Here is a 13,924-nt window from a genome sequence, read left to right as displayed (position 1 = left end):
TTGCTCAGCAGGAAATAACCATTAAACAAAACGGTCTTATCACCCTCTTGCAGGTAGTCTCTTTAATTAACTGCGCCGCGCCTCCAGTCTTCAGCCCCTCAAACTAGGGGGGCTTTAAGACCCAGCAGAGGTACAATAGTGAACATCTGTCGCCTCGTTCTCCACTGTATGAATTGCGCCTGGGCTCCGGACTGGAGACACTCAAGCAGCGGCAGGCAGGCAGGCTGGCACAGCGCGGACGGACTGGAGTGGATCCGGAACGCGAGCAGAAGACGCCGGACCATGAGAGAAAGTGGAGTCAGACGCACTGAACCACAGCGATAAGACAGCGCGCCGCAAAATGAAGACACCTATGGTAAAGGTTTCTGCCATGTAGCCCTATAGGCAACTGTTTGCGCTCGCTTTGAAATCCAGCATTGTTCCGGGAAGTGCGCTCCAGTCGCCGTAACACTGCTGTGTGTACATTGTCGGATCAAAAGATTAGGATCTGAACAATGGACGTCCAGCTGTGCGCTCTGTTTGGCACTAAAGCTCCGTCTTTTCTTATAATAAAACACCACAGCGTGGACCACAGCGCGGGATGTTTGTTTTTTCCTGCGTCTTAATGCAGATGCATAAATTTGTGCAAGTGCATGGAATTTTATTGCTTTAATGTCACTTGTATTCCTGCACGTTGCCCCAGTTTAGACAGCTGTGAAATAAATAAGTAAGATCCAGACATCCAACAGTCCATGTTTGGCACTGTGTTGCGGAACAAATCAAAAGTGTCAGGAGCTGCTAATTTTATCCATCTGTAATTTGATGTGGATTTATAACGTGGAAGCTCAGACTGACACCCCTCTTGACTTACAAGGTCAGGAAATCGATCTGAACTTTTACTTTATAGCTTTCTGCGTCCTGTGTGGCACTTGGTGTAAATCACCCTGCAGACGTGCAACTGAACGCAGCCGAGCATTAAAATGCATGCATGCAAACTAAGCGCACTAAAGGTGATCATTAACAGCCTGACATCTTGTCAATGTCATGAATATGCCTGTACCCTTAAGTTAAGACACAAGAGCCGTTTTTTTCCCTTTTTTGGTCGCACGTGACACGAATTCTTCCAGGAAGTTGGCAGGTTGTTTCATTGACAAACCAGCTGATGGTGATGGTGGTGTCTGTCACAGAGAGCAGGCTGCCACTCATCTGTTATTAAGCCTATAGGTGCAGCCTTAAGTCAGTTCCGTGCAGGCGGACTAATTTGTCAGCATCTGTTTGTGTCTTTGTGTCAGCGCCATGGGGTAGCCGTGCTTCTCGTGCTCCTCCTGTGCGCCAGCTTGTTCCTCGTGTACAACGGCAGCTTCAACATCGCTTCCAGGGACGCTAACGACACGCACATCCGACAGCATGAACAGCTGCGGAGACCCACTGAAGCCTCCGTCAGGGTGGCCAAGCCTCACCCCCCGGTCCTCCAGGGATACAGTGGCATCATCGACCATAAGGTAAACAGATGTGGCTGTGCGCGTCTCCCATAACGCAGGGCGAATGGATTCTAATGTGTGGCGCTAATGTACTGCAAAGTAGGCTCCAAAGCCTTTGAAAGTGAGGCCATTCATACTTTCTCCCATTAGGAACCCATTCCTGCACTACAGCTTCACTTTCTCCACCTGAAACACGGACACACACTGGTGAACACACTCCTTCCCTGCTGTCTAATGACCAGCGCAGCTCTTTAGAGAGAGAGAGCTTCCCTCCTGTCATTTATCACAATTTTCTCCAGTGCAGTGTTGCACCACACTCAGTACCCGCCTGTCGTTACTAATAACAACTTAGGCTAGAAATAAAATCCTTGGCTGCATTCTTACACTCTAATTGATGAGCCCAGGAGACCTGCAACTAGGTGAACCCTGACGTCACTGTAGAGGTGTATTGACTTCCATCTATTTACCAAGCCAGCAGAAAACAATCAATGTGAGTACTGGGGAACGAAGGCGCTGCAAGTAAAGCAGACCTAATCACCTTGTAAAGGCTTTTTTTTTTTAAGGAAACATACAACAACAGTGTGCTTCTCTGTAGGCAATCTGGTTGATGGGCTGTTGTGTAGGTGGTTTGTGTAGCGGTCTGCACCACTGACCCAAATGATGGATGCAACAGTTCTCAAACAATTGGATTTAAGATGTTTAAATTTAGAGAGATCAAAAGTTTGGAAAGACTCATGGACGGATTATGAGACAGTGTCCATCTGGGTACAGACATTTAAAAGGTCCTTCAACCCAGACTGGGAGAGGTTTGTGGCTCTTTGTGATGGTTGTTTGTAGTCGTTTTCCAGCTCTGTAGTAGCTCTGTCTCTGTTGTCATTTGCGCCTCTTTGTAGTCGTTTTGTCTGTTCCTAGTTGGATTTTTTTTTGTGTTTCTGTGGTCGTTATGTTTCTCTCGGTAGGAGTCTGGAATCTCTTTGGAGCCATTTGATTAACTTTTGAACAAGTCACTTCAGGCAGAGCCTCTGGCCGAGGGGCCCCTGACCCCACAGACCATGGGTTTGGGCCCAGCAGATTCTTTCAGTAATGTGTGCATGGCAGGACTGACAACACTTTGAATGGCAGGCCTATCAATTCTGCCTCTTCTTTTTCAAGGAAAGCATGCTTTAAATCATCAGATTATGTCATATGTTGATTTGCATATATGAGTAATTTGACAGCCTCCTCCCTGCTGTTGCTGTGTGGATGAGACAAATAAGCAGCGTGAACATGCATCAGCAGGACAGATTTTTAAGTCAACACATTGTTCTCGAACATCAGAAAACGCAGCCTGGTTTGGTAAATGAACTTTTTGCTAAATTAAACACCAGGGGCTCTGAAGAGTCGCTTAATCTTGTGACAGAGTAATGCAAGTTGGCAACAGAAGGTGGAACTATTTTTCATTAAAAGAAATCTCATGGGTGCAGAAACCAACAAGTGTGGAAACCTGCAATGTTGGCTACTGATGACTGTGAAAAGTTCAGCTGGCAGAGTTTTCTCAGGAGAAATTCTGCTCGTTTGTCCGCTTAAGTTTCCCTGCTCCACTCTACATGTTGCTACGCATGTTGGTGACCTTTTGTGCATGTGTGTGTGCACTGTGATTTCACAGTTCTGCATTTTATTAGTCTTATTTTCATAGTTTTTGCCCTTATTTAGTATCCTCATAGGTTGCTATAGCATCTTACTCACCAGCATAATGTTAAAGCTGCAATCTGGGGATTTGTTGATGCCACTGAATCAGACAATTTAAAAGACTGTGGCCAAATCCACAGTTTCCCTGTATTATCCAAACGATGACTCATTCATTAGATTTTGCAGAAGTATTTTCCTGATTCATTATTTACATCTGCAGCACTTTCGTCTCACTCTATGTGTCTGTAAGTTAAGATTTAGACCTTGAGAATGAGAACTGTTTTGGAAATGGAGGGTTTTTGAATTGTTTTGTATTTTGGTGGGTATTTTATCCCCCACAGAGCTCCTCACATGTATATTTTAGAAGCACAACTACACACATTTGTACAAAAATGCTTTTTTTTCAGTGCACAGTTGACAGTTATAACAATCATTTCACTTGCATTCAACTCTTTGTTTTAACTTCAAGATAATTTGGTTTAGATAATTGGTTTAAGCTGGAGACTTTCACAGCCTGTTTGTCACTCCAGTTGCTTTAATGGACTTCATTATAGAGCTGTGTGGAGTGTGGTTGCTTCCCCCATTTCTCAGTAATTTGGTAATGAGTAAGATTTTTATTTTAACAACTGGAGATCATGACACAAAGAATTAAATAAAATGAATTATGCTTTTGAAAAGTGTGAAAACTTGTAATAGTGTGAATTTGTTTGTAGCAGTGTGGGATGTGGATCATGGACCTGGTGTGGAACATTAACATCCAGTTAATACTTGTCCAGAGCTGTGGTCAATATGCCAGAGGCTGTTTAGGTTTTGATCTCTGGATCCAAATTATTGCACAGCAAAGTCACACAGTGCTCTCAGAAGTGGAGTGGAGCATAAATATGAAACGAGTCAGTCATATTTTAAGAAAGCCGATGGGGCACGCAGCAGCATCTTTTTTTTTCTCTCTCTCTCTCTCCACTGCCTGAAATGCCAATATTCAGTGACCGTGTACGTTTTGATTTGATGAGGATTTGTCTGTAATGCGTCAGTAAACCCAGCTATGGATGAGAATTGATTTTTTCCCACTGACGGGAGCAGTCGAGCATCATAAGTAAACCGCCAATTTATTTTTTTCTCTTGGCAATAAACTTATTGGCATTTTGGTGACAAGGGACATCAATTAGGGCCACGACTTCACTGAACATCATTTATGCTTCTTCAGACCTGCTATTATGTCACCCTTCACATTCTGCCACCCCAAGCTGCGATCAATACTTTATGATTTGAATGCACTTTGCTACTACACCATGTGGTAGTGCATAATGCAGTACAACCTTCAGATACTTTGCATTCAGTTTTCTGAGCCATTGTGTCTTCCCTGCGGTTTAATGACATACATGAGCTTTCTCTCTCTATATATCGACAAGTGTAAAAGGTGTTGGCCTTGCCTTGCATTTGTTCTCCTGCAGTGCTGAGTGACTGGTGTCACCAGGCCAACCAATGCAGCAGCATTGGTTGGCCTGGACTTGAAGAGGGACAAGATAAGGAAGCAAAGAAAGAAACTCAGAACAGAGATGAAAAGGGAAAGAAACTCTTGTAGGGTAAGGGCAAAGAGAATGAGAGAAGAGGACAAAACTAGGAAAGGGTAAGGATGGAGAGAATGATAAAAGAGAATATAGGAGCCAGGAAAGGTTCAGCCTGAGAGAATGAGACAAGAGAGCTAAGAAGGAGGCAGAAACAGACACAAGAGTGAAGGATGGAGTGAAATCCCATTGGGTTTCCTTTCTTCTAGCACTATCCTGCTTTTTATTTTCTCAGTGAGGAGGAGAGGAAGCCACTCTCCCCTGTCTCTCTGCGGAGATGTGAGGATGAGGCAGCGTAACTGTCTCCCTCTGATTGCCTTTCTGACACCAGAGAGATCATGCAGATTCCTAACTGATATCCTGCAAGTCAGGTGGAGACGAAGTAATGGAGGAGATTTCGGTGCAGACGAGAACGAGGAGCCTTATCAGACATAAGGGCGTCCTGATGTCAGGCTGGAGAGGAATGAACCAGGCTGACTTTTCCCGTCTAACAAGACACAAGATGTTTTTTCAAATGATTTAAAAGTCAAAACTTTGACTTCTTAACACATATAACTAAAGATCCTCAGTGTTAACAGCTCTGTGAAACTGTACTGAAAGGAGCATTCCACCAATTCAGCACTACAGTCTTACAAAAAAAAAAAAGAATCAAAATAAATGGAGTAGAAGCAGCAGTATTGTGTGTAATTATAATGCGTACACTGCCCCGTGATGCAGCTCGACCATTGACAGTTCAGCCAGAGACTGGGGTGTGTTATGGTAGTAGTGTCTAGTGTAGCCTCGAGCTGCTAGCCTCAAGCAGAGATGAGGCGCGAACTACAGAGCTCTAGTAAGCTGCACTTCTTTCTAATTCTACACCCCCAGATTTTTTTGATTTTCAAACTTGTAGTCTTCAACCCCAGCTGATCAGACTTGGTGCGACTCCCTCCGGAGCCACAACAGGCTCTATAAAACTTTTTCGCATATGCAGTAAACAGACTTTGATATGAAGAATCAGAGGAGCTCCACTTTGGAGTGGATCTTTGAGGTAAATATGGATGCTAACATGGTGGAGTTAAGCATATAATGTATAATCTTTACCATATTTGCCATTGCCATTGTTTAGAGTGTAGGCGTGCTAACGTTTGCCAGTTGGCAGTAAACACAGCTGAGGGTTAGGGTCTCTCATTATCAACTTCTTTCCATGTAAAACCAGACCACAAGATTTCTATAACCTTAACCAAGCCCTGCGCTTAAACTTAAAAAAAAGTTTATTAATTGATTTTGCTGATTAGTTGTATCTAAACCTAATTTGTAGGTAGTTATGGCCAAAGTGGCGGAACCAACTGACTGTCCAGCCAATGGTACGACATTACCATCCCAAACAGTGCTATCATGGCATAAAAATAAAATGCTAGAAACTGTTGTGCAGCTTCTGACAATCCCACTGGGATTCCACAAGAAATTTACAAAGCAGATTCTTCAGCACAAAAAACCCTGGACAGGGTCGATTTTAGACATATCTAGGCTGAAAATACTCTCTGACTAGGTACACTTTGCTTGAAGGCATGAGCCATGGAGAACGAAGCCATCTGTGCCAAGGAGACAAGACAAGGCATCCTTCTCCCAGCCACAGCTTTAGTGACAGCTGGAGAAGTGAGATGTTTAATATTTTATCTCAGACAGCCACATCTTCTATGGTTTTCTCCGAGCAACAAAGCCATTTTTCACCGTTCATTAGGATTTTGCTATGCAATCAGCCAGCTGGATAGCAAGACAGAAAACTCCCCAATTAGGCCATTATGGCCAAGGACTCTGTAGTCGTTTTATGCAAACTAACAGTGATCGTGAAGTCTGCAGTGCTGTGTGTGTGTATATCTCTGTGCATGTGTGTGTGAGGTCTGTCGTCATGTTTTGTACCATTAGGAGTTTTTAAATTACAAGAACTGCACAAAACATTACTGACAGATAACCACTATTTTTATGCAGAGACCTTGTTAGAATGCTAAAAATGCTCCGTTTTGACTGAAGAGAAGAGAATAGTGGTTTTGTTATGCCACACTGGTCCCAATTGGGGCATAGTCTTGGATTTCAACTTATCTCCAGTGCATTCTGCTCCCGCCAAACATAACACAGCTTCAGGCACTTTCCAATGCAGGCCTGGAAAGCAATTATGGATGAAGGAGGGAGAGGGGGAGCGTCGCCTCTCGATAAGCATTCCCTCGACGGAGTAATCTCACACTTGGTGCCTTTTGGCATTGTGTGGTTAGGGAATCACTGGTGAAGTCATACATTTTCAACATAAAGGAAGTGGAGGGAAATTTCTTGAGGCGCATGTCATGAGCTGAATGGTGATTTCATGCTTCTTCGTGTTTTAACCTTTGGTGCTTGGTAAGCTGTAGCCTGTGGGGCGCTCTCCTCATTTGGCCCCTGAGAGACCTGTGAAGGATCTGAAAAGGTTAAACTATGAGAAATGGATGATACCTTTTGGCACAACATCAGGAGATAGATGATGGGCTGCCGCCGCCTTCCACATCACTGAGAGCGAATACAAAGAGATGGCTGGCAGGAAGCATTGCAATAAAACCCAATTTCTTTGCTTTTCCATCCTCTGGCTCCTCAGACACACAAGGCCGGATACATTACTCAGCTCTTTAGGTGTGATTAATGAGCATGTCCGCCATGGTGGAAGAGAGGAATGATCAAACTGTTATTTGTATTTTGGCGTAATCTCTTTCTGTATGCCGTGAGCACCCCCCCAGATTATAAACGTATTGGATGCCAAGGTTATTAATTATGGAGGCCTGAGGTTTGCCAAACCAGTGTGCTTCTTGGCCAAAAATGGTGCAAATGATCAGAGTTGTATTAAAGTTGGCAAAGTTTTAATGTAAAACAAGAAGTGACACAAGCAAAAGTTGCAGAGGAAAAGGAGAGCCATGAAGAAAGAAACGGTCTATCGTATCTTTGTAGTGGTTTGCTGATGGGACATTAAATTGTTGCCTGTACCACGTTGTCTGCCTTCAGTCGAAACATACTCAATTACAGAACGGACTTTGATGTATATCCCATCACCCCCCCATTGAGAAGACAGTGTCATGGTTATTCGTCGAAGGTTCTTTGGTCTCCCGCTCTCACTGACGAGCCTGCTGATTAAACTTCCAGAGGAATAAGCATTTTTCCTGGGCCCATACAGAGCTGCTTCCGTCTCCTTTTCCTTCCTCTCCACCGGGGACTCCACATTAATTCAGGTTATTTCAACAGCAAGGTCTTTCATGAGGTTCCAACTCATAATCTGAGAAACAGATACCGTAAATAGTCCAGCCCATTTCTGAGCATAATTTCAGATGATGCTTTGTCCACCGTGTTGAAGCCAAGTTGCCAAGTTGTTCGTACAGACAGGTGACACGTTAAAGGAAAAACCTGAATAAATGAGTGGTGAAACAAATGCAGATGTTTCCACACAGGACTCGAAGAAATCACTTAACGGTATGACGTGTGTAGCCACAAGATCTCAAGCTAACTCAGCATCAAAGGGAGATTTTGGACCAGTGTGTTAGACAACACTTTACACCCCCACCACCAAAACACCACTTGGAGAATTTGTACTAATCTATGCTAAGAAGTGTTCTGAAGGCTGGCAGTGGACCATCACATTACTTACCCCATGTATATGTATATGTATATTTAGGATCGGGTTATGCTTGAACAAATTCTTGCGGCATGTTGTCCAACCACGTTTGAAATCAGAACGGCACACAGTTTCACACTCTCCCTCCAGGCAGACATTCCTAGTGTTACATTGTGTTGTTCGCACGAAAAGTGACAGAAGTAGCTGGAAAAAATAGAGACAGAGAGTTGATCAGTCATGGTGTGAAGTGGGTATGAATGTCAGATTGTCGGTTTTGGGAATTCCCAGAAATGGTCAGACACGGCCTCCCCTTAATCCTGCTTCTTGACCATCCGACAAGCATTTCTGAGGAAACATACTGGCCTCTTTAGCCACTTCATGCGCCTGGGGTGGCTTGGATGGCTATCAGATCTCAGAAAAGCTAAATGTAAATGCAGCCAAGAAGCATTTGATGCTCAAACCACCCACCACCTCAGGAGGTGATGCATATTCTCGCCAGATTTTGAAAAGGTGTGAATGCATTTGCCTCTTCAAGATGCTTCCATAATCCTTAGTTCTCCCAAGTGTGACTACGTCAGTAAGCAGTCTGTGAAAGCAGCCTCTTGCCTGTGATGATGGCTCTATATAATGTTTCTGCATAGTTATGCAGAGGTGTACTGGGCTGTCATAGTGTTAATTTTATTCCTGATCAGAGCAACCATTGAATGATCCGTGTTAGAGAAGATTGAGAGTCCTCTAACGACAAGCAAAACTTGTTCTCTTTCTCCTGGCAGACTCATGCAAGTTTTCCATGTGTTTGTGTTGTTAGCCTGTGGGTAGCTGTTAACTTCCAAAATCATTATTGTTGTAACTAAACTCCTAAATTCCACAAGTTACTATTTTTCTGATATTTTAGTCAGTTACCAAACACCTTCAGGTATATTATCACCACCCTCTGGACTGGAATAGGGCAAAATCCGGTTTGAATGTCGCCCCAGGAAAAGCAAGAGACAACTATACGTGCCTACTCTATAACCTTCATGGAGGTTCGGATGTTTAGTTTGTTCATGCATACTTTCAGTTTTTTGGCACTTCTGTATTAGTATGATATACAGGAAATTGGAAAAACTTGGGTTCAAGTCATAGTTACAACTTGGATCATAAACACTAATTACAAGTTGGAACCTCATAATGACAAAGGTTGCATACAACCCTTTATGTTTGGTAATGTCTTTACTATGTCACCCATGTTTTCCTTTTTTTAAGATACACTTTAAAAAGATAGGGAAAGAAACTAGAAAACATTAATAAACAGGCTCCAGAATAAAATACTTCATTTATCACGCATGTAGAGCCATCTCCTGCTGTGTGTCAAAGACCAATTGTGCCACTGTGGCTCAAAAACAAAGAGTGGGGGTCAATAATAAGGCAATCATTTTTTCCTTGCGGTTCTGTCACTTCTCTCATAGCACACTATCTCCACTGCTACCAAAGCAGAGGTGTTAGTGTTACGGTGGCTCTGCAGTCAACATGGACAGCAGAGGAAGTAGTAATTTGAGGAGTGTGATAGAATGTGTCCTTACACCTTTGTCTGTTTTCACACTTGCACTTTGCACAGCTTGTCAGTCACTGTGGAAATTGAGTGCGGTTGTTGGTTGGTTTGTTGCAGAAAGTTGAACTTGGAGCATTTCACCAAACAGCTTGTATGGGTCACTATGGCTGTAGATACAGTAATGTAACCGCTCACCCCCACAACCCTTGAGGAATGAGGAGGTGTATATACACTGTATCTCAGATTTTAACTTTTTTTGAGATCTTGGACAAGCCTCAGTAGTAGCAACTGGGTCACACAGACATGTAGGTCAACACTGGAAGTTTCCACAATTGCCAGTACAACTAAATTGATTTTAGACAGGGAGGCACAGGATGTAGTTGATGTGGGCTAACCCTCACTGCCTCAGCATAATTTCATCAAAAAACAGCTCTCTGACTCCTACAGCTAAAAATAGAATATTATTGTTAATTGTATATTTAATCATATTAAAATTTTCCCTATGACAACAGTGTTTAACTGTAGCAAAGTTTAATTACAGCCCTAAGGTATTCAAAACTCTCAACATCCAGATCGCATTAAAAAAAAACATACACACACACACACACACACACACACACACACACACACACACACACACACACACACACACACACACACACACACGCACACAGCCTTTCCCACTTCTTTCCCAATGTGCTATAAAAAGATTATGAGATTAACATGAATACTCTATGTTGACGGAGCACGCGTACACAACCTTCAGCAGGTATTTCAGGACTGCACACAGTTTTGTATCACCTATGAAAAAGTCCTTGATCTGTTCGCTGTTGAACTGTTGTTCTGCTGCACAGCGAAATGATCTTTTGCAGAACAAATAACAGACTAAATTATAGCCTGACAGCTTCTTCGTAGAATCAATGGATGTTTCTGCTTTGAGATAATCAGAGAAAAAAACAAGTGGGATTGGTGTTCATTATGAGCCAGCAGGCTGGTTACTTTTAAAAAGCTGCTCTAACTTTTTGTAATGAAATAAATTACCGGCATTGTTTGCCAGTGACACAAAAACAGTGCAAATTATTTCCTTATTAAACATTTGGATCAGCACTTGTGTATCTTTCTGATTATGCCAGCAGGGATTATCTATTTGTTTCGAATGCAACTCAACTTGTTTAAAGATTGTTTTGAGGCAAGTAATCTTATGAAACTTCTGCCTCATCTCAAACTGCAGTTATTTCTGTCAAGATAAACAAGTGGAACGATGTTAATGGGGCCTCGAAGTGGTGCCCAAATACTCAAATTTCCTCCAAGATCACTGTGGAAACTCAACAAAATTAAGTTTTAAAACATCGACACTAAGCTGGGAAGAAAGTTTTGGACAAAAAAAAAAAAAAGAGTTTTAACACTGAAATCACTTTTTATCATTGAATGATGGAAAGACAGCTGGCTACAGCTAATAAAATTAACAGATGCAGGGGCTCATTTCAGTGCTGCAAAAGAATATCTGTCTGTTTATGAGCTGAAGATGACTCGATTTCCTCGCCTCATAATCACAGTGTTAATTCCATCTTCCATCATCATCTCATTAATAATGCAACAAAACCCTTGATGGGGATGATGATAGCATCAGATGCTCAGTTAATAACCAAGAGGAACAGTATCGACTGCACAGGCATTAATGTCAGTTTTGCCACTTCTAAAACAGAGTTACAAACTTCAGCCGCAGAGCAGATGTGTAAGGCAGACCATTTACAGGAACTAGGCTTTTATTTTACAGGATTTTTCTATTTTATGCTGCTTTAGGCTTCTGTTCCACTACATTTCAGAGGGAAATATTGTATGTTTTACTCCACTACATATACCTGACCACTGTGTTTAGTTGTTACCTTTCAGATTAAGAGTTTACTCCTTTAGTTTACTTAAGAGTTTAATCTGGCTTGTTGTGTTGTCCAAAAATTGTTTTGTGCATAATTTGAGTTTGTAGAAAAATAGAAAGAGAAAAAATGTGTGTTTACGGGTTCATAAAGAGTTTTTTTCTGCTATATTAGAGTTTTGTAATGTAAACAGTGAGGCTTTTATTTTGACACGTTAAGTAAAGGAAGTAACTCTTCTTCGGCGGACCCGAAAAGGAAATGCTAGCAAAAAAGCGCAAAGTTCTTTGTTAATGATTCTTCCATAACATTACTTGTGATATGTCGGGCTGATCCCTCAGAAAGCACAGACTGTGAGTGTTAATAAGTTAAATGCAATGAGTTTGATAACTTTTGTGACGTTCGGATTTATCGATAAATGAATGAATGAACGTGACGTTACGCGTTAGTCAAATGAGCGCTAAACGCTAAATATGCCGGTTTATTGAATGTTTCTTCTCTGTTTTCTCTTTTTACTTCTAGTTTTACATCGATTCAATGTTGTCCCTTCAAGTAAATAAAGGAGCAAGTACGCTCGTTTCCTGGCTCTTGAAAAGGAGTTTGGCTGGCTGTAAAGTTTGTTAACGCTGTGTTAAAGAGGTCAGTCAGGACCTCAGCCAGGACACCAGCGCAGTCCCTCAGCACACGTCCCGGGATGTTGTCTGGTCCCGCTGCTTTCCGTGGGTTGACCTGTTTGATGTCACAAGGAAGGATCCATCCTTCCTTGTGACAGAATTAGGAGTACAGAGTATAAGAGTACAAAACATTTTATTAAAACAAACACAGCAACCAATGTGCTACGAAACAACAAACAGTGGCAGCTAGTTAACCAAAAGTGATTGTTACTATAACATTGTGTTATAACTTGGGAAGGGAATTGGTAAAATGTTGTAGATGTCAAATCTATTATCAGTTCTGCTTATTGATCTGATTCTTTAATGATTCCCTTATCAATTCCTGATTTATGTGAGAAAAACCTCCAAAAATCAGCCAGTTAGAATCAGACAGGAGGATGCCTGCTGACCTGATAGAAGATCAACAGGTTGCAATATCTCAATTCATATAACTAACTACGTTTACATGGACATCTTTTTTTTCAACACAATTTAAATCATTGTAATTAAAGAAAATGTTGTCCATGAAAACGGGGTTATTGGTAGAAAATGTAGTAGCTAGCTCATCAGAGCGGCTTTCTCAATCTGAACTGATTCCATCTCTAGTTATCACGCCAGCTAAAACAGTTACTGCTATACTTAATAGCACAAGCACAAGTTCTTCAATGTTTCATGTTACGATAGCTTATCCCCTTGCATCAATCTGCATTCACCATGTGGGATTAGCAAAACTATCCAAACTACACTGACTTGTTGATAAAGTTGGCTAGACTAGCTGATATAGCTAATAGAGCTAACTAGCTAAAAAGCGATTAGTGTTTGTGCTTGCTTGATAGTTTAGCAGATTCAGCCAGGTAAAATAAGTCAACAGATAAGTTAGCCAGCAAACGTGAATTTAGAACTATGGTCTTGTAACTTCACTGTAACGCTTAACGTTACCTGCGCAGCTGCTGCCAGCTCCTTCCCCGTCTTCAATAGTCAAAGGTTGCTTGGAACGCTTAGCTCTTGTTGTGACGTACATGTTCCAGCCTCAGAATGTCTAACGGACCGCGTTGCCAGATGGGAAATGTTAAAATATTGAGGGAAAGTGTACATGAGTCATAACCAACAACAGATGTGATGTGAACAGATGTGTAATGTCTGCTGTCGCTGCCTGTGCTGGCTGAAAGTGGTGCTGCGTTCAGGGACACAATGAACATTTCTAAAGCACTGATGTAAAATATACTTTTACTCTTTTTATTTCAAGCCGCACGTGATTGGTCAATATGTGTTTGCAGTCACATTAGAAAGGTATAGTTAAGAAAATGAGTGACACCAGGAAAAGAAGCAAAATCTGGAACCATTTCAATTATATTGATAATGCAAAGGCAGAGTGTATAGTCTGCAAGAAAAGAATTTCATATAAAACCGGCTCCACAAACAACCTGCACAGGCACCTGAGAATTGTTTGTTTGTTTAAAAGAAAAAAGCTGAAAGTTTAATTTTGTTAAAAGTTGAATTATAAATAATTGTTTTTTGTATTTTTTATAATTTATTTTTATGTGGAGTAAATGAAGGCATATTTATATA

The 13,924-nt window shown here is 41.8% G+C and overlaps 1 protein-coding gene and 1 long non-coding RNA gene across 2 annotated transcripts in view; both read left to right on the top strand.

Annotated features, from left to right (window-relative positions):
- The first annotated feature begins 218 nt into the window (after window positions 1–218).
- st6galnac5a (ST6 (alpha-N-acetyl-neuraminyl-2,3-beta-galactosyl-1,3)-N-acetylgalactosaminide alpha-2,6-sialyltransferase 5a) overlaps window positions 219–13,924 on the top strand; it is a 72,959-nt gene continuing 59,253 nt past the window's right edge. Inside the window, exons 1-2 of the mRNA XM_041054620.1 lie at window positions 219–355; window positions 1,272–1,481. Coding sequence (XP_040910554.1) covers window positions 341–355; window positions 1,272–1,481 — 225 coding nt within the window. The 5' untranslated portion in view covers window positions 219–340. The remainder of the gene's footprint in view (window positions 356–1,271; window positions 1,482–13,924) is intronic.
- LOC121192771 lies at window positions 3,093–12,154 on the top strand. The gene is made up of 3 exons (XR_005895246.1): window positions 3,093–3,104; window positions 6,716–6,717; window positions 12,061–12,154. It is a non-coding gene; the product is annotated as an uncharacterized LOC121192771 (long non-coding RNA).

The sequence above is a fragment of the Toxotes jaculatrix genome, chromosome 14 (genome assembly GCF_017976425.1).
Source record: "Toxotes jaculatrix isolate fToxJac2 chromosome 14, fToxJac2.pri, whole genome shotgun sequence".
NCBI classification, from domain to species: Eukaryota; Metazoa; Chordata; class Actinopteri; family Toxotidae; genus Toxotes; species Toxotes jaculatrix.
The sequence above is the reverse complement of the archived record's forward strand: the minus strand, read 5'-3'. Positions and strand labels throughout refer to the sequence as shown.